This window comes from Calidris pugnax, unplaced genomic scaffold (assembly GCF_001431845.1).
Source record: "Calidris pugnax isolate Ruff unplaced genomic scaffold, ASM143184v1 scaffold39, whole genome shotgun sequence".
Lineage (NCBI taxonomy): Eukaryota > Metazoa > Chordata > Aves > Charadriiformes > Scolopacidae > Calidris > Calidris pugnax.
In genome coordinates, this window is record NW_015090828.1 from 2,458,819 (window position 1) to 2,480,463 (window position 21,645).

General features: G+C 36.5%; 1 protein-coding gene across 2 annotated transcripts in view; it reads right to left on the minus strand.

Annotated features, from left to right (window-relative positions):
- The window catches only part of PARG (poly(ADP-ribose) glycohydrolase), a 64,804-nt gene that overhangs the window by 10,243 nt on the left and 32,916 nt on the right, over positions 1-21,645 (minus strand). For both annotated transcript variants that reach the window (XM_014940517.1, XM_014940516.1), the window contains exons 10-15: positions 13,002-13,081; positions 10,450-10,510; positions 9,849-9,924; positions 7,213-7,360; positions 1,161-1,239; positions 258-366 (exon numbers count right to left, since the gene is read on the minus strand). In XM_014940517.1, coding sequence (XP_014796003.1) covers positions 258-366; positions 1,161-1,239; positions 7,213-7,360; positions 9,849-9,924; positions 10,450-10,510; positions 13,002-13,081 — 553 coding nt within the window. The remainder of the gene's footprint in view (positions 1-257; positions 367-1,160; positions 1,240-7,212; positions 7,361-9,848; positions 9,925-10,449; positions 10,511-13,001; positions 13,082-21,645) is intronic.

The following is a 21,645-nucleotide window of genomic DNA, read 5'->3' on the forward strand; positions in this document are numbered from 1 at the left end:
TGTATATCCAAATTTCATTTGTATTTTTGAAAGTTAAATACAGCTTTGAATAGCATATCAAAGGATAAGAGTAATTCCATTTGACGTTTCTGTTTTAACATTGGACAGTGAAATCCTGAGAAGTGCACCTTTTATAAGAGACACAACTAAGCAAGAACTTCCTTAGCTGATGATAATAATACAAAACTATTTGAAAAGGTACTATAAACATTAATGAAACAGCCTTAGACTGCAGGAGGTTGTAAGAAGTTACTGGCCTTGTTGAGCTCTCTTCTAATCTTCTCTGGGCTAAACTGATCAAGGAAACGTCTGAAGTGAAATGCATCTATAGCAACAATTTCAGTGTAGCGTCGCTGCCATTCATCCCTGAGGTTGGAGGGAGGAGAAAAGGAAACGGCGTTAGTTGTTAAATATTGGCCACGTAACTTTGACCCAAAATGAGCCCTGCGGAGCTGCTGTTAGAAGAAGCCAAAAATGTGAGCTCATAACAGACAACGGAGCACTTTTTTTGTGTGTCGAGAATGAAAGCAACACCAAGAATGAGACAGGTCTCCCTATAAGGTTAGAAATGCTCTGGCTAGACTTTGGGCATAAATGTGTAACAAATCTAATTACACAGCGCTATTTATTAAGTACGTTAAGAACACTGCAAGCTCAGAGAGAAGCCCTTTGGCTCTCTGTCCTCCTCCAACATTTAAATGAGAGTACATTGTGTATGTTTCTATACCAAATGGGTAATTTTGTGGGTACACTATGATAGCATTTTTGGAGAAATAAATTCAAGGGCTCAGAGCTTTCTACTTAGATTCATGATATTAAATTGTATTTTGCCACACATCAGCTGCACTGTGGCACCTGAGGTATCATTTTCAAACATCTTGTCACATTAAAATCCAGAGTTCAGTCAGTATCTTAAAAATTTGGTTTAATTATATGTAACTGTAAAAGATGATGGTTTAAGAACTGATGTATTGGCAGGTACCATTTACTAGCATTAATATTATTAATATAACTTCTTTTAGCTTGTTGGCTTTACTGAAGAGAGCAGGATCAAAGAGGCAAATTCTCTATTAAGGCAAATACGAGGAAATACTTAAATGGCCAAGTTCACAAATGTATTCCTTTATTCCATCATTTGAAATATTTATGTGGAACTTTACCTTGGGGTCTTATCTTCATGGCTCCTTGCCCACCGGTAAGTTTCTGCATAGCCTGTGTACTCACTGTACTGCTCAGTACCTGAAACAAATGATTTTCTGTATTACATACAAAATATGTACATATTTTTTCACTTGGCAAATCTTTCTTAGGAATCACTACTTCTCCAAATGAACACACAGCTCTCAGAAGCAACAGAAAATAGAGAATCATATCTGCACCAAGAACACAAGATCTTCTGGCAACCAGTAGAAGGGTTTTTTCCACAGATGACCCGTAGCCTCCACCACAGAACAAGTGCAGATCCATGAATGCTGTCCAGTACGTATCAAGATGACAGTTTTCAACTTTGCCCCTCTCAAGTTCAATAGCTTCTCAATAAAATGCCTATCATCTCTGAAGTTTTACTGGCTAATATCTGGTTAACAAAGACCGTGAGCCTTCACACCACCAGCATTTTGCTTTGCTTTTTTCAGGCTCCTTCCTGTAAACACGATGATAAAATAGTCATTTCCCTCTTGAAAACACAGCAACCCTACTTCATCACAATTTAGCAGATGTCTGGGCTGACAGTTTAGTAAACATGAGACAAAAAACGTATAAAGAGATTCAAAAGTGTATGTAGTGAGCTATACGTTTATACATTTTATTTCTCTAACAAAATTAAAATCCATAAAGCCAAAGAAAACCCTGATGGTCAGAAACCAAGCAGATGTCCAACATGCCAGTGTGACCCAGTTTGTTGCCCCACAGTCTCTTGAGGGCAACCTTACCTAAGGATGGGTAGGACTGGTCAGCTTCCTAGTCCCATTGCCCAATAAACCACCCCTTTGCCCTCCTATCCTTTTGTTCTGCATTTGCTAAGCATGATTCCTGCATTACAGTTCCCGAGACAAATTCTGAGATATCACAGCAATTAATGGCACTGAATGGACCAAAAGGCCACTGCTCTCAGCCGCCGTGGTCAGTACCAAGAGCCTACTTCTGTAAAAGCTCGAGGACCCACAAACCCACGGTCTGGAACATACTTGGCTGCTCTGTGCAGAGGTCCAGCAGGGTAATCTTGGCAAGCATTAAGGGCTATAAGAAAGTAGCACATTAAGACATCCAACAATTTTAACTATTATGCTCTACTTTTCAAAGGTTTATCCCAAGACCAAGGAGAGCATTTTAACTGAGAGTAAGGATCATATAACTTTTCTAAAGCACTGCCTTTCACCTTGTTTTACTGAACTTCAGGACCTTGCTTAAAAACCTGGAGATGCACAAGTGCTTCAAAGAAATACTCCTAAGGTAACACCACAGCAAAATCACAACTTTTCCCTGTTTTAAGCTCTGAACAGCTGAATTTCAGAAGTAGGGGACTGAAAAAATACCTTTTCAAGAAAATTTCAGCTTATACGGGTACAGTTTGGCACAAGTTATAAACAGTACAAGTAAGAACATAACTGTTAAGCAACCCCTTGATTACAGACAGTGACAGCAGCTATGCCTATAACAGAAAAGTGGGTTTTAGGAAGACCTGTAAGCTGACAGCACAAAACATCTGATTATTAAGACAATAGCAGTGCCTAACTACTGCAGAGATTGGTGATACTCAGAATACAAATGCTCAAATTCAATTTTGAAGTTTTTCAATCTCTAAATAAATAAAAAAGTTGAACAATCAGAATCATGAAACTATTAATTTTTAACTCATCTGACAAAGGAATCTGAATACTTGCATCCAGTAGTCTTAAATGTATAAAACATAAGCTGTTAAAAACTATCTAAAATGATGCATATACTTCAAGATATTTTCCCAAATTTGTTTTAACTGAAACGACTTATCAGCCCTTTTTTAGCTTATCTGCTCAATTATCCACTTATTTATTTAGCTTTGTCTAGACGATTAACCATCCTGAGGGCACACAAATTCCACTTGAGGCGATTTTGAAAAGTTGCTCTGCACAATGAGTGGGATGGTAAAAGATTCCTCACCAAGAATTCACTTCCTGTTACAAAATCAAAGTCATCAAAATTGTGATGGCAGAATATGCCTATATATTCACACTCATTCATGCTCTCCTACAAAGGACAACTGCGAGCAGTTTAAGTATTCAGACGTCAGCTTTCTAATTGAATTGTGGGCTATCAGCCTTACCTACATCAGGAAAAGTCTTAGCAAAAATTCAGATTTACTTGATATGCTTGGAAAAACTGTCTGAGCAAATAGCTACAAAAGACAAGGGAAGCATGTGACTTTTCTGACAGCTCTCTTCAGGGGACAGCGTAGCAAAAGTTCCAACTTTGAAAAGGAAGCATTTCCTTTGGTGCCTAGCTTGTGCAAAGAAAAGACTGGGCTGTCAAGATACTGTAACAAGACAGATTAAATGACAGCCAGAGTATTAAGCTCACTGTTTCAAGGTTCATAGTTTTCATTAATTTTTATGGAAGTGCAGTGTGTGATGATGAAAGCACCAGAAAATAAACAAACAAGCAAATATCTATATTTATAGATACATATTAAAAAAAAAAAAAAAAAAAAAAAAAAAAAAAAAAAAAAAAAAAATCAATAACAGAGAAACTCAACGAAATCACAGGAACTCTAAACTCATGTCCCAGAAACCCAAAGTTAATGAAAATCAATGGGTTTTCAGAAGTGAAGCTCTGGAAATGTGTCAGACAAAAATGATTACTTAACTGGCAGCACCTTTGCCTGTGAACTACTGGGATACAAACTGCTGTTGCTGGGAGAACAGAGGCAGTAAGGAATCAATTGTACTTCTTTTTTCTTCCCATAAATAAAAAAAAATAAAAATAAAAAAGAGGTAAAAAAAGCCAAGACACAAATAGAGCAAAATAGCACAATTCCATCAGAACTTTAAAAAACAAGCTACAAAATAAACTAAATAAGCCAACCTAAAGTCAAAGAAAGTATCTACAACTGTAACTCAAAAATGCATTCTTTGTGAAATTTGTAATAGCTACAGCATCAGACAAACAGTGAAATCGCCAAGTGTTAGTGCTTATGGGACCTCATTCATCTAGAAAGAGTTGTGGTTCCTACTAAAAATAAATATAGCCCTTAATCAGACTCCATAGTCTAGATTTCCATTTGCATCTGTATGACATTAGAAAGTTCCCAGGGATTGGGAAAAACCCCACCATACTGTCCCTCTAGTATTTCTTATGAGCTAGAAATTATACCTCTGAAGAGGCAGTACCACCACTGCTGAATAAAAAGGAGTTCATGTGAAAAGTGCAGAGTATAGTTTTTAAGTCACCAATACAGATGCACATTTACTGCCAGAACTGAGGGGATGGTCCTTCTCTCCCTTTCAATCAGTTCTGATGCTTATCTTGCACCACCATTAGTCTTCTGGCTCTCCAGACAGTGGCACGATCAGCCTGCTAAATACAGCTGAAAAACACTTTTTCCTCTCCAAGTAAATTGTCAGCTGAACCAATTATCTGATCTTGTTTACTGCACGGGTAATGGGCTTAGAAGTCTCTGAAAATGCATCGCTAAGATGCAAGGAGTGGCCATTGCTCAACCTGTAGATTTAAAGCAAACATGGAACATGGCTTCATCTGCTCCTAACGCTGCCCGGGTATATGTGAACTCAAAGAGGATAAAAAAACAGAAAAGAAAAAGCCCCGAGTGAAAAACACTGACACATTCACAGATCTACCAGAAACGCAGCTGTGGGAATCTCTGGTACCGCTGCTGACATTTCTGTGGGTAGATGTCTGTGCTGAAGAAGCTGACTGCTTGCACGACCAGTTCCATACTCATTACAGCAGTGATCTTAACCAGATACCGCGCAATCACAACAAATTTAATTTCTCTCCAATTTCTCAGACTCTTCTGCAAATTTAAGCTACACAGTTATACCCATTAGGCTGCTGAGTCAAGATGCATCACAAAGAATGTAATTTATCAAGAGGACTGTGACACACAGTGGAGACTTGGCTAAGAACCGAGGTGGAAGAGCTCCAGGGATGAAATGAAAATGATGGAATGGCCATTTCCATTAGAGAAGAACACCATATCGCAAATACTAATTGCAAAACACTATAAAGTACTCAAGAAAACTAAAAAAATATTGCTGCAGTGAAAAAACACCTTCACCTTTATTTGTTCATGCCAAATCACTAGTTATTGCAGGGAAATGGGGGAAGCTCCTTCAAAACATTCATTTAGTGTTTTCCCCCAGTCAGTTATTACGCAGACTGAGCGCTGTGCTCTGTTTGCACCCTGCCCCCAGAAGAGCCTTACCCAGAGGACACGACTTCAATTCGTTCATCTTGTTATAGTATTATATCCAAAATACATAACAGAAATCAGTGATGGCCAAGAATCTTCTTTTTTTTTTTTTTTTTTTTAAAAGGAACACCATATCGCAAATACTAATTGCAAAACACTATAAAGTACTCAAGAAAACTAAAAAAATATTGCTGCAGTGAAAAAACACCTTCACCTTTATTTGTTCATGCCAAATCACTAGTTATTGCAGGGAAATGGGGGAAGCTCCTTCAAAACATTCATTTAGTGTTTTCCCCCAGTCAGTTATTACGCAGACTGAGCGCTGTGCTCTGTTTGCACCCTGCCCCCAGAAGAGCCTTACCCAGAGGACACGACTTCAATTCGTTCATCTTGTTATAGTATTATATCCAAAATACATAACAGAAATCAGTGATGGCCAAGAATCTTTTTTTTTTTTTTTTTTTTTTTAAAAGGCAATCACAAAAACCAATTTATCAAAAAGTTTTCACAGAAGAGGTATTAATTTCAGCAGGGTAGAAAAACAAAATAAAACCCTGCCTTAAAAAGATTACCAAGCCTAAGACTGAAAACAGAAGATGCTCTGCCCAGAACAATCAATAGCTCAGAACAGAGGGAGATTTGCAAGATCTAAGCTCAAATTTCTCCTGTGCATGCATGGGAGAGAAATGAGTGCTTTGGAAGGACTTTTCCAAGAAAAGTGTTCTAATACCTGTACAAACTCCTGACTGTGGAGGCAGCTCAGGTAACTAAACCCAACATTTTTACTATAGCAGACTAAAAAATAGAAAATATACATAATCTATTACAATATTTGCCCAGAGGATGTCTCTGATCAAATACTTTTTTCTTTCTTGCCGTTCTTTAGAGTAAATAAAAAATAGTATCACATAATTTTGTTTTTCAGTCATAAAAAACTCTCACTCTGTTCCCGTGTACAGAACTGACACACACACAGCATGACCCCCACCTCTCCAGTTCTTAATAGTGACATTAGCTGTTTTGATGCTGTTTTCATCCACAGATAATAAAACATTCCAAGTTCTCCGACAGAGGCGGAAACAAAAGGAAAAACTCTCTCAGCAAAGCATTGGACAGACAGCACATCTCCGTACACAGCCCCTCAACAACATACTGGAGAAGTATTTAGTTGATGTTGTAATTACAAACCCATAATTAACTTAAAAGTAACACAAACACATGTTCATAACTTACAAGATCCAAATCTCAAAATCCTTAAGAGGCATTTCCTGACTTTCTACCCTTTTTAATGGATCCCGATCATCTCCCCTCACACTTCCTCTCCTTTTTGGTAAACGGAAGGCAGTTCCTCTTCTCACAGTTTTCAGTCTCACTGATCACATCAAATGTTACAAATTCCAGACAGGAACAAAAAAACCCCACCCTGCATTAACACAACAAGCAATATCTGCTGGGACCAGCTAAGAGCTGGTATTTGTGGCTTTCACCTATCCTGCCCGACAGAATTCTTGAGGTAGGCCTAAACACTGAATCCTGAAACACATTTATATACGATTAAAAAAAGTTCTGTCTGCTTGCCATCACTTTGTTGTTGTTGTTTCCTTCACAAAACATCTATTGGATCCAGCAGCCCTATGCTCTTAAGAGGCAGGTGAAGACGAAGCACTTTGTCAAATGAATACTGACTTACTCTTTTTCTTCTTTTTTCTTTTTATGCCTACAGCATTTAAGCATACTAAACTTCAATTCAAAACATATTTTCTATATATAAAATAAGACGTGAAACATTTTCTGCAAAGACTAACCTGTGATGATAAGACATTCATTGTGATCCAAGACCTCAGTGATGAGCCTCGATACAATCAGTTCCGGGTTGATTAAAAACCGAATTTCTTCTTGTACTAGTCCTGCCCCGGTCACACCACCTCCAACGAAACGGTTTGCAAAATCAACCTAGCAAAAATATATTCAGAAGGATCACGAGATAAGCAAACAGCATAACATCCTTTCATTTACCAAGGTAAATAAAGTTTCTGTTGAGATCTGCTAGTATCACTTAAAAATACAAGCAGCAGGAAAGAACCTGATTAACAGCACGCCTTTCTCTTTTTCCTTTCTACTTCTCAGAAAACTTAAGACAAGTGAGAGATCACACAGCAAAATAAAGTTCTGCATCTCAAATGCTCTGAATCCAAGTTTTGTGTGTTGCCTTTGAAGAGCACATACTTAAGAATAAAAATATTTCAGTAAATATGAAAAATGAAACCAGCAAATTACAGTATTCTTTTTGCACTTTATGAACATTAAGGAATTAAGTTGTCCTTTAAAAGCATTCTGCCCCAGCTGTCCACACCAAAGCATTTTTAGCTCAGCGTTGCCCTTGTACCAGTTGTTTTGTACCTAAAAGAATCTCTTATGATTTCTCCTTGAGATGCACTGGAACAAGGCCAGTCATTTTGATCATTAAGGTTTCTGCTTGAAACAGAGAAGCTCTAGACTCTTCCTGCTGCAATAACACATATTTTACAAGTTACATTTCTACACAGAGAACAGTTTTTAAAGTAACTGTAATTGGTTTATTCAATAAAGTAATTACTGTTTATGCAAATTAACTGTCCGTATACATTTATAGTTTTAAAAAGTCACTTCATCTTTGAAATGCTTTTAGCTTCCTATTGATTTTTATTTAGGTAACTGATGCGAGCACGTTTACAGGAGAGGAACAAAAGCTGCTGGAGTGACATGAACACCTGTGTGGGTCACCAGGAATCAGTCTCAAGCCTAAAGCACAGGGAGGGCCAGCCACTACAACAGCAAGAGTTCCTGATACCTATCCTGGAAATGCCAACACACTTCAGTTGTTTAAGATTTGCTGAACAAACACACCCCCTTGTCCTCGACCTCACTTGGGACATCAAATATGGCCCCATGCCCAGCCCTGTACCCTACTGATGCTCTCTTGCTGACTGCACATCTAGGACTGACGTCAGGAACCTGACTCATCACCTTGTATTTGTCTGATGACCACCAGCCTGCTCTGCTTGTCCCAGCCAGTGGCCCTGCCAGCTTAGGCTGGGGTCACTGTGGACTCCTGGATGGTCTTGGTCATCCTGCTCCCTCCTGGAGAGACCGCTCTTCCTCTGAGCGGAGATATTTTCTTTGATAAGACTTGAAATAGCCAGGAGGAAAAATATCACTCCCTAGGCAGTGCTTGAATTTAAGGAGTGAAACAGAAATTTAAACACTACACAAAAAAAGCATAATTAAACCATCTCTCACCTCTAAGGTTATAATACAGTTGAATAGAGACAGCAGAATAATGAATATTCTTGAGCTGTTGCTGAGTTCATAGCAATTTCAATGCCCATTTTGAGAGTGTAAGTTTCATACAGTCATGAAACATTTTAAAGTTTGAGGAAAAAGCATTGCAGAACACCAGACCAGTAACCCACTTCATCTACAGTCTCATTTCATAGATACATCATATGGATCAAACGACTGTGCCCTTCAGCATTTCCTCTCTGCTCATGAGCAATTTTTGAGCTAAGCTACCTGTATAGCAATCATCATATTTAAGCAGCTAATTATTTTATGACTTTTCCTGCAGCAATCAGGAAAGTGAGCTACCTCCATTACCCCAACTGCTCTACAAGACCAAAAGCAGTTCCCTCCCTGAAAAATGTCACAGTCTAATTTTGGACAAAACAGAATAAATGACACTAACTGCAGAGAGGAGAATCATTACACATTAACTGGTTTAGTAGCTAATGTTGGCGTTCTACTGTTCTCTAGCATCTGCTCTTTCCAGAGAAAGTCCTCCTATTCTCCTTCCTCCTCTTCCTTTGCACTGCTTGTTCCGGGCTAAAGAAGTTCTAAAATTTTTTGGTAACTGAACTCTAGAAAGTACTCTTTTTCTTTTTTTTTAAATAACCTAATTTGAAAACTCAAATGTGTTCCTTGCTATAGATATGGACAGGACATCCGCCTTCTGAATCTCTTTTAGCTGACTGGCTCCCAGACCGATACAGTGACGCTGGCAGCAGCAAGAAAGTCTCCTGAACTACTGACCTGGTCACTGTCTGGGGCACAAGAATAATTTTTTAAAAATAAACTGAAACCCTTGACAACTCATCAAGATCACAGCCTGAAACTTATCTTGTCAATCTTTGATCTTGGTTTGAACCAAAAGACCTATAGCTGTCCAGGGCTTGTGATTTTCTGTCAACTCTTTCTGTAACAGGTACACGTGCAAATCTAGATGAGCTGGGGAATACTGACAGTGCTAAAACTGTCCACGGAATTAATTTTGATGTTTCTTTTACACTGCATAACATCTCGTCATTTAAGTCAATTGAGGATAAACAATAACTTTAAGCTGGCAGACCATTAAAGTATGACAAACACACGACATAAAGCTGCATTTACTGTTATGTGCGCTTACCTGTAGCATACCTTGTCCGTTGCTTTCAATAGTGCCTTCATAGGTGACGTGCAATCTAGAGAGTTTTTTCTGAGATCTATCATTGAGGAAAAATATTGTACAGAAAGGATGATTACAGAATCTCCACACAAAGACAGCCATTTTAAAAGAAACTCCACCCAAACCCAAACTTCTTACACAGCTTAAACATAAAGTGGTTTAAGAAAAACCCTGATGGATTAAAGAAAATGCATTTGCTTTTGAGAAAAAAAATACTGTAAAGGTTTAGCAGTCAATTGTTCAGTTTCTCCACCTCTTTCACCATAAAACCCCAAATTTGTAATTGAAGTTCTATGTTTTTCACACAAGTTTGTCCCACATTTACTTGCTAACCAGCAAGAAAGCTGCAACATTTGTGCTTTCATGCTGGTTATCACCCACACTTCATTGTACTTCTGATTGTTTTGGAAATGGCAGTTTCCCTCTGTACTTCCCTCCATAGCAATTCATACCAAACATTGTTTTCTGTAGTACTTCCAGGCCTGGATCAATTCCATAAGAATGGGATTAAATTATCACCGTTTAAAGAAATTTCTTAAGATTAACAGAATGTTTAACTTACCTTTCCCAGTCTGGAAACTCCTGGAGACACTGCCTTGTAAACGTCACCAAGCCCGTAGGTTCTACAGGTAAACCAACCCCAGAGGAAAATGGATTAACTGCTGGAGCTTTAGTCCTTAGATTATTTTAAGTGGTAAACTTTTAAAATTGCAAACAAACATCATTCTTGGTGGAAACACGAGAGCTTAACTTTCCTCAAGAGCAGCTTTAAATCTTCCCCTGACAGCCCGTGCTCAGATTGCAAACAAGTAACAGGAAAACCAAAATATTTGCATCTCCCTTTGAAGTTTGAATAATTTTCTTCTCCCAGATCAAGGAAAAGCTATTTCTTAAGTGATTTTCACTTAAACTGTAAACACTACTAGAAAGACTCGATAGTTGAAGTTAAAGTAAAATGTGCTGCCACTGAGAAAAGAAGAAGCTGTGACCCTTTAGAGGTGATTGCTGTTCAGTGTCAACGTACAGAGCACCCAACCCATGGATGGATGAAGCAGCAGCTCCTATCTCCAAGAAAGCCCTACTATGTCAATAAAGATGCAGTGCCACTGGATTCCGGAGCAAGCTGTTTTCAGCCCTGCCAGGATGCCAATCAAATTCACTGTATTTTAACTGAGAAAAAAAGACTCCTGCCCTCAACAGAAAAAGAAGAGCCATTATTTGTTGCAGGAAGGATGCATTATAATTTTCTCTCCTTATTTTACTCAAAAAAGTTCAGGTTTGCAACAGAAAGATAATACCAAACTTTCATTAGGTGATGTCATCCTAATAAAAACTTGATTTGAGACTCATTTCTTTGCTTCAGTAAGTCTACTGTGCTGCTTGTGAAAAATATTCAAAACGGTATGTAAAGCACAAACATTTTTCCAAAAGCCTTAAATAATCCCATGCTTTTCTCCAACATTATAGGGGCTTAGGAAAAAAAAAAAAAAAAAAAAAAAAAAAAAAAAAAAAAGCCTTGCTTGCTCTTAAAAAAAAAAAAAAGTGAACAGCTTTTAGTACTTTTCCACAAGGGAACTCTGGTATCAGGTGGTATTTTACAAGTTAAGCATTCACCTTTTGAGGCAAAGTCTTCAGCTGATACAGTCTCCACTGTGTTCTTTTGCACTGAATTCAGTTATCATTTACAATAAAAAGTTACAAAATTATTACAGTAATTTATAGAGGTAAGTTACCTCAGTCTTACTAATTCCTTGGACAAAAAAAAGAACAAGAAATTGGATCTTTTAAAGGCACAGTAAGAATTTTTAATTTGAGAGAAGAGCACTCAAGAATCTCATTAAATATTGTTTAAAGTTATAATGTTAAGAAACCTAATACGATAGTTTCATAAAGTTTGTTGCAAACAGATTTCATACACAGAGTGGGTCAGGGACAGCTGCATGTATTTAGGATTTGGTTTGCATGAAAACATTATTCTCAAGTATAAAAAAAAAGGTAGTGCACTATATATCTCTTCTCAGCCACACACATAGATCACAATTTACTTTTTACCTCAGAGATTTAGTTCTACTGACATTGCTGAAAGTTTGATAGCTGAAACAGGATGTATCTGCATTTAATTTCTGGTGAATTAAAATGATGAACTGAAGATGGACTGAACCAAGTAAAGGGACTTTTATATTTAATAGCTTAAAGTTCTCTTTCTTCTAAAACAATCCCTTCTGAGAGAATAAGAAGCAAACAGTGAAACACTGACACGTAAAGAAAAAAATACAATAATAAGGATATTGCTGCAGATGTGATGGATGCAGCTGCAGCAAAATCTCTTTTTCCTCCAAAATACATTATATAAGCTCTGATACAGTTCTCACAAAAATACATCTATTTTTGAAAGCTTATGCAGATATTCAAACTCATGGTAACAACAGAAGATCTGACTACACACACTAAGGAAAATATTGCACTAACTTCTAAAAGAGTTGGGGATATCTCATGTCTTGCTATCACTTCTTTTATTTTAACTGGGCAAACTTCACAACAGCTTTGCTTTGGAAGAATAGAAGGGGAAAACCTGAAACACCAACACAAGCAGGGGAAAATCCCTCAGAACTACAAACGTTATAATCAAAGGCCTAAATGTGCATATGGCAGCAAATCTGACGCTCACTTCAGAATCTTTAAGCCTGTGGTTTTACTTACTACTTATGATGCTGAATTCCCTCTACATTCTCACTCTGATGCAGTGCAGCAAATAGTTACATATATTACAAACATTATAAATATATGTATATATACCCATATACACATTTATACACACACACTTGGTACATATAGAGAGAGGGTGTGTGTGAAAATATATTTCTATATATTTTACACATCCCCCCATACGTATCTCTCAGAAAAAAGAAAACAGAATAAGCTCTGTGCAAAAATTTTAATAGCATGCATCGTCTAAATGAGAAGTGACATTAATATGAATATCAGTGTACTTAGCAAGCTGGCTTTTGTTACACACTTCCATCGTAATGCTGCATAGCCATATCTAAATTTAATGGAATAAAATTTTTCATGTATCTGTTCTGTAGCTCAAAAAAAAAAGAATAAAGGATATACTTTTTTCTGTGACTCTCCTAAAGTAGCAGAAAAGAGTCTTAAGTTTCTCAGGCTTCCTTGGTGACCGTCCTTCAAATAATCTGAAATAAAAGAAATAAAAGCAATTAATTGGATTTCAGGGATATAGTGCATAGTAATTAGACTACTTATTAACTGTGATTTGAGTTTTTTAACTATTATGCACATATTTTGACCAGCCGTGTATTTAAATACTCTACTGGGGAAAGAACTCTCTAGACAGTCCCTCTAACATGGGTCAAGTTCATTCACTTTCCAAGTTTCTGATGAAGATGCTGCAGGAATGCCCACCTTTCTCATATTGCTTTTGTAATATCAAAAAGTATGATTTCAATATGAACATGCAGGAAAGGTACTATTTTTATTTGCAACAGACTGGCTTGGATTAAAATAAGTGATCGAGGGGTGAAAACACATATGTTAAGGACTCCAAGATCCAAATGCCTTCCCCCACTTTCAGCTCAGTGAGTTGCAGAACAGAATATAATGGAACCGTATTGCTCTCAAGAGCTGCAGCACACCAGCGTTTCTAAAGAAAAGAACCTACCCCTAACAGAAATGGCTTCATCCACTGGGCTACTACTGGCATTTTAAAATTTATTGGTAAAACCAAAGCATTAAACAGAAGCATCCTATTTTTAGCCACTAAGTGGATGTATTCTTTTAAGGTTAGCTGAAATACTTTTACTGCATCATCTATCTTCCAGCAACTTGAACAGGCATTACTTAATTTCACTGCCAACAAAGTGACAAGGCATTGTTATTGGCAACACATAATGGAATTTATCTGGAAGGAAGAACAGCGGCGACTTCAGCAATAATATCCTTTGAGTAGGAAGTCCACTAAAAGATGTCTTATACAGTGAGAGCCCCGAGGATGTAAGATTCCCCCCAATAAACAGTCTAAGTGAAAGAATGACACAACATTATTCATTTGTTTCGATGTACTGGAATGACAACCTGCCTTTAAAAACAGAATGCTGTCAGGTGAATTTAGCTTTCAATAGTGAAGTGAACTAGATTTTTCCAGTATTTAAAAATTCTTATGAAGTATACATGCTGAAGAGATCACTTTCATCCAAAATCTATATTGTCACACAAGCTAATTTTAAAAAGGTTATAAAAGTTCTCATAAAAGTTTTATTTCTGAAGCAAATATATTTTGAAGAACAAAGCAAGAGGAAAGCATCAATAAGGTAGTAAATAAAATACTTCTTCAAGCTCTGAGATGCAGATCCTATTACAAAAAGCCACCCAAAAATATAAGTGAAACCCACAAAACCAGTTTCCTGACAGAAGAACCCAAGGCCAAACCCCATTAATTCCAATTAAAGAACTCATCCAAATAAATTGCACTGTAAATCAAATGCAAAGCACTGCAGGCCCACTTTCAGTCAAAGTAATTGAAGTATTACTGGCCACTGCACACGTAAGCTGGTTGGCTTTGTACAAGGTGTTCCCACCACCACGCACCCAACTCCAACTGAGCAGACACAGGAGCAAAGAAAGAGCTTGATCACCAAACACAGCTGCACATTGATCCCTAGTCTTTCCTAGAGAATATTCAGAGACTTAATTCAACCCTATAGATGAGAAATAAAATATTAAAAATAGTAAGAACTGATATTGGTAAAAAGAAAAATAATACTTAACTGTCAGTAAACATACACTAACGTTACAAGGCAACAGTTTATATTACTTCAATATTTATTGCAAAAACATGTTGTGCCTTTTTTTGCATTATTGTTACCCTAAAGTTTTAGGGTGGAAAAAAAACATTTTAAAAGTGTAATCAATATTCTGTTTTTTTGCAGTTTCACTGACCACAAACTCAAAATTTTCTTATTTTCAGCCAACATTGCCACCTTAGAAAGCTGGAGCCAAAAGCTCTAAAGAACCTGCTCCTAAATGCTGAGGCAAGCAGCAAATGTGCAAGGTACTTCCAATGACACAACAGTATCTAATAACATTAAGAGCTACACAAAAGGGACCTTGGCATGCACACAGTGTACTGAGGACATGTTGAACCAGCTTTAGTAAACTGTTCCAAAATACATTGTTTCCAATTAAGGTATAATTAAAACACAAAAATACAGTAGTTCACTAGTAAAATTTAATTTCCAAGGAACTAAATTGATCCTTTGATGTTACTTGAAGAAGTGGCTCCAGTAATTTTTACAAGCAGAAGGAACCATTACAGTTGTGTGGTTTAACGTACCAGTTAAGTAATTTCATGTCAGTATTTCCATCCCCAGCCTGTATCTTCCCCTCCCCAGGCTGGGCTTCCTTTGAACGTTTCTTTTCAAAGAGTACAATCATGTCTTTACATTGAAATCAGAACCTATCATCAGACTCAGCTGTCCATGCTGTAATAAAATGCAAAAACTTGCAGTAAGGATAATACTTCAAATGCTTCCCATTCATAAAGCCATGGGATTTCATACGTGCTGTTTGCAAAACAGTGGACACACAATTTGATACTTTTAATCAAGTATTAATTAACCACGTGTGCTGTTTGGAAAAAAAAATAAAGTACCTTGCTTTTTGTATTTTGTTGTGTTTCAAAGCCCAAGCTTAGCTGATGTATACATGCAGGGGTGGAAATACTATGCTTACCTGTGCTACTGTCAAAACTCCTATTACCCTCCATATGATTGGGGGCTATTTTCATTAAAAGCCCGAGTGTTCTTAATTGCTAGCAATCTCAATGGATACTGATATATGGAACCCTAAAGGAAAAACTAATACAGTGTTGAATGGCACAATAAACTCATAATTTAGGATTTCATCAACAGTACTGGGGAGCACAAAAGAAGCATCTCTTTCACCCTTCTCCTGCAATTTCACCCCCCCACCCCTGGGGCAGAAACATAAAAAGTGGAGTTCCAAGAACACAAGAGAAAAATAAAACAAAATTCTCCCTTTTTCAAAAACAGTATCATCTTTCTAATGAATATTTCTTTAAGCTTTAATTTGCAATGCCAATCACAGCTGATCAAAACACTTTGTTTCAAGTAAGGGTTCTGCCACAATATTATTTGACATTTGTGTTCAATTGTGCTCAAGGTAACTTGAGTCACATGTGTATTAAGGAATACCTATAGATATCAGTGTATCTGATGTCTAGGAAATCTGTATGCATGAATGTGCACAGCTAGAGAGAATACCATCATGTAAACATTGGAATGTGTATATAATTATGTGTGCTCATCACATGATTGCACAGGATAGGAATGTCTTTCTCTCTAAATATATAAAAGTAATTCAGCCCATCATATAACTGGAATTATATTAATTACCTGTATCCTTTACCTGAACTATTTTTTGAGAAAGCTGTCTTAGTTGATTGTATTGGGTGGGGTGCCCATCCACCCCATCCCAAAATACTTATCTGCCTTTTAAACCAGAGTGCTACACTGTTACAGCTTTACATCACTGAAAAAAAAAAAGGTAGTTCCAGTCAGTTACTGGTCAAGGACTTTTCATGAAGAATGAAGCTGCAAGAAGTGTTTCGCTGCTGCCACTCACACTCCCCTTACCAAGGGAAATGAATTACACAAAGTTTCATTCCTGCCCACATGCCTGTATTCTGTGAACAGCGATATCCCAGACCCACTCTGGTCTCCAAAGCACCCCCGAAGGGTGCACAAGACAATCCACTAGGATGCAGAAAGAAAATATATTTGTACAATTCCTAGATTAAAAAGTATTTTAAAAATAGTGTTTGCTTCATCTTTCTCTCATCCTTTATTAATTTATTTTTTGTGCATGCTTCAGAATGTAACATATTAGTGCAGTAGCACATGTATATAATTTATAAGTAAACAAATATGCATATATTGGGGGTGTGTACTCAAACACTTTTTAGTGATAGGTATGTGCAATCAAAAAAGTTTGGGGACCGCTGCATTAGATAGCTTTAAATACTCAAACATCAATTACATAATGTAAGATGAGGAAACCTTAGCAAATTTTAAATGGGAAATTCTTAAATCCACTATAAAATATAAACCCTTACTAGAAAGTCCTGCAGCCATTGAAAACATTTTAAGGGAGAACCAGAAGTAAAGGTACTCAGGATATCAAAACTTCAATTTTTGAAATTTGGACTTCAAATAAATCAAATTCAGAAGAACCCAGATGAAAAATTCTTCCCAGAGAAATGAAAGGCAGACAAATGAACCGTCCTCTGATGGCAGAAAAGGAAACACCACTGTTCAGATCTTGCACTGCCCGATAGGAAAAGGTATCCCAACCTTACACGGGTAAGGTACAGCAACCTCAGCTCTGCTTTTCTGGTGCCTAGCCTATGTCTCTTCCACTTATTGAATTCCATCTTTCTCTATTAAAACCGCCTTCCTTTTCTCTGTTTATACAGGAAGTAATTTAGAGCTTTTGAATTCCCTTGGCATCAAGTAGGAGAAAAACAATATATTCAATAACTCAGCCTCACAGACAATTTCTTATTTACTGTCGTGTGTCATAGGTAAGAGCTGTCGTCATCCCAAAGTTAAATTTAAGAACATCATTCTATTCAACATTCTTATGCTTCATTAAAACTTCATCTTTAGATTAAGTACTGACTTTTAAGATAAACTTAACATTGAGCAATCTCATTTTGTTGGGAATCTAGATGCAAAAACTATCTTTTTGTCTCAGATACTCATATACCCATATCTCTATTCTCCAGGATTTTAATTTTGTACTTTTGTTTATTGTGGCAAGTAACTTAGAGCATTATAAACCTGTTTTAAGTGAAAGCTTTGGGGATTTAGGAGTCTTCAAATACATCAGATTGATACTTGACTTTGATAAGATGCTAACTTCCAAGTACTCAGCAGCAAGGAATAGCAGGATAAAACGTTTTATCCTGAGGTTCTAAAACAAAAGGAATTCCACAGCACAGTAAAACTAAGTTCTGGATTAAACTACTATATTTACAAAGCTAACAAAAAAAAATATATTCAGATTGAGTACTATTTTTGTCACTACAGCAAAGTAATTATGCCAGACTTGTTAAAAATGGAATCCTTTAAAGTTGTCTATTTAAAGAGTATTTCATCATTCACCACAAAAAAATGTTGATTTTAGGTTTTTCAGAAAATTATACTCTACTCAAAGTATTCCATCCAAGGCTAATTAGAACATAGACTTAAGGCAGGCATAACAGAATCAATGTTGTAGGATCAGTGTCTGTAAACTCAGAAAACCTAGAACCACCTTTCAGAGGAGCGATGCATCTCTCAGCCCAAACCAAGTTCTCTCAAAGTCACTAGATAATTTATTCCCCAGAGAATACTCATTAGTGTTGCAAAATTGATGTTGTTTATGAAGAGACAATTGCATTATTGGTAAATTAGATTTCAATTCTCCTGCATAAATGTACTATACAGTTTGCCCATTTCCTTTCATATATTACACATTCCATAAAAGACAAATATATCTTAACTACTGGTTTTTTTTCCCTCGTTTCCAATCACTTAAAATTACTTTAAACATTTGTTTGGTAAAGATGAAGAAATTCATTCCTAGATGAATACTGGTGGTTTCAGACCAGAGCATCCACCAATGTGTGTGCCAAAAGACATACCAGGCTTATGTCATCAGACATACTATCTTCAATTACGAATTCAACCTCAACTGCTTTAATGGGAATTATTATGGATGCATAGCATCTCCAGTTTAACTACCACAGTTTTTTGAAAAAGGAGAGCAGAGGAATAATTGTAACTTGGCACAACAGATAAGAACAGATCCATACCAGGTCAAAGACACAGCAAAAGCAAAGTGGGTTCTTGACAAACCTGTCTCCTTTTCAGTCATCCAGAACACTGACTCAAGATCGCAAAAGCTTTTTTCCTTACACTTTGATTTTACATATAATCAAACCAGGTATCTTCCTAAATAACCAGATTCTATAGTGTTAAGACACAGGTCCAATAACTTGGTCAACAGGGGGGAAGAAAAATCTCCACAGTGCAAAATCTTGTTCAACAGTGGATGGCATCAGTTTCAGCATCTTATAAAAAACAAATGCAAGAAAGCACAGTTCGACCTTATCTTTAATATATTTCAAGAGGAATATATTTTTTTATGAAAGTACTATGCTAAACAACAAATTAGTCACAATAATTATGAGCATCACCTACTACTACTTTAAAGTAGTAGTTTAAAGAAACTACTTTAAACTGTGTAACCAACATCATAATTGTAGACATGATCTCAGAAGAGTCTTATACTATTAGAGAAGTGCTTTTAAAAAGAGGTCTTTAAAAAGACCTCTTTAAATTTAGCTTGGAATGAAAGGCAGACAAATGAACCGTCCTCTGATGGCAGAAAAGGAAACACCACTGTTCAGATCTTGCACTGCCCGATAGGAAAAGGTATCCCAACCTTACACGGGTAAGGTACAGCAACCTCAGCTCTGCTTTTCTGGTGCCTAGCCTATGTCTCTTCCACTTATTGAATTCCATCTTTCTCTATTAAAACCGCCTTCCTTTTCTCTGTTTATACAGGAAGTAATTTAGAGCTTTTGAATTCCCTTGGCATCAAGTAGGAGAAAAACAATATATTCAATAACTCAGCCTCACAGACAATTTCTTATTTACTGTCGTGTGTCATAGGTAAGAGCTGTCGTCATCCCAAAGTTAAATTTAAGAACATCATTCTATTCAACATTCTTATGCTTCATTAAAACTTCATCTTTAGATTAAGTACTGACTTTTAAGATAAACTTAACATTGAGCAATCTCATTTTGTTGGGAATCTAGATGCAAAAACTATCTTTTTGTCTCAGATACTCATATACCCATATCTCTATTCTCCAGGATTTTAATTTTGTACTTTTGTTTATTGTGGCAAGTAACTTAGAGCATTATAAACCTGTTTTAAGTGAAAGCTTTGGGGATTTAGGAGTCTTCAAATACATCAGATTGATACTTGACTTTGATAAGATGCTAACTTCCAAGTACTCAGCAGCAAGGAATAGCAGGATAAAACGTTTTATCCTGAGGTTCTAAAACAAAAGGAATTCCACAGCACAGTAAAACTAAGTTCTGGATTAAACTACTATATTTACAAAGCTAACAAAAAAAAATATATTCAGATTGAGTACTATTTTTGTCACTACAGCAAAGTAATTATGCCAGACTTGTTAAAAATGGAATCCTTTAAAGTTGTCTATTTAAAGAGTATTTCATCATTCACCACAAAAAAATGTTGATTTTAGGTTTTTCAGAAAATTATACTCTACTCAAAGTATTCCATCCAAGGCTAATTAGAACATAGACTTAAGGCAGGCATAACAGAATCAATGTTGTAGGATCAGTGTCTGTAAACTCAGAAAACCTAGAACCACCTTTCAGAGGAGCGATGCATCTCTCAGCCCAAACCAAGTTCTCTCAAAGTCACTAGATAATTTATTCCCCAGAGAATACTCATTAGTGTTGCAAAATTGATGTTGTTTATGAAGAGACAATTGCATTATTGGTAAATTAGATTTCAATTCTCCTGCATAAATGTACTATACAGTTTGCCCATTTCCTTTCATATATTACACATTCCATAAAAGACAAATATATCTTAACTACTGGTTTTTTTTCCCTCGTTTCCAATCACTTAAAATTACTTTAAACATTTGTTTGGTAAAGATGAAGAAATTCATTCCTAGATGAATACTGGTGGTTTCAGACCAGAGCATCCACCAATGTGTGTGCCAAAAGACATACCAGGCTTATGTCATCAGACATACTATCTTCAATTACGAATTCAACCTCAACTGCTTTAATGGGAATTATTATGGATGCATAGCATCTCCAGTTTAACTACCACAGTTTTTTGAAAAAGGAGAGCAGAGGAATAATTGTAACTTGGCACAACAGATAAGAACAGATCCATACCAGGTCAAAGACACAGCAAAAGCAAAGTGGGTTCTTGACAAACCTGTCTCCTTTTCAGTCATCCAGAACACTGACTCAAGATCGCAAAAGCTTTTTTCCTTACACTTTGATTTTACATATAATCAAACCAGGTATCTTCCTAAATAACCAGATTCTATAGTGTTAAGACACAGGTCCAATAACTTGGTCAACAGGGGGGAAGAAAAATCTCCACAGTGCAAAATCTTGTTCAACAGTGGATGGCATCAGTTTCAGCATCTTATAAAAAACAAATGCAAGAAAGCACAGTTCGACCTTATCTTTAATATATTTCAAGAGGAATATATTTTTTTATGAAAGTACTATGCTAAACAACAAATTAGTCACAATAATTATGAGCATCACCTACTACTACTTTAAAGTAGTAGTTTAAAGAAACTACTTTAAACTGTGTAACCAACATCATAATTGTAGACATGATCTCAGAAGAGTCTTATACTATTAGAGAAGTGCTTTTAAAAAGAGGTCTTTAAAAAGACCTCTTTAAATTTAGCTTGGTATTTTGAACAGAAGCAGTATTTTATGCTATTGAGTATGATCTAATTTGGCCACTGAACGGATGTCGTTCTATCTAGCAGAATTCATAAATATTAAACCTTTCAAAGTTAAACTATGAATTCCATTTTATTAACTAAGTTTGAGATGAATTATGTTACTAATGACTTAGGAATCATAACAGGCCCACCCTT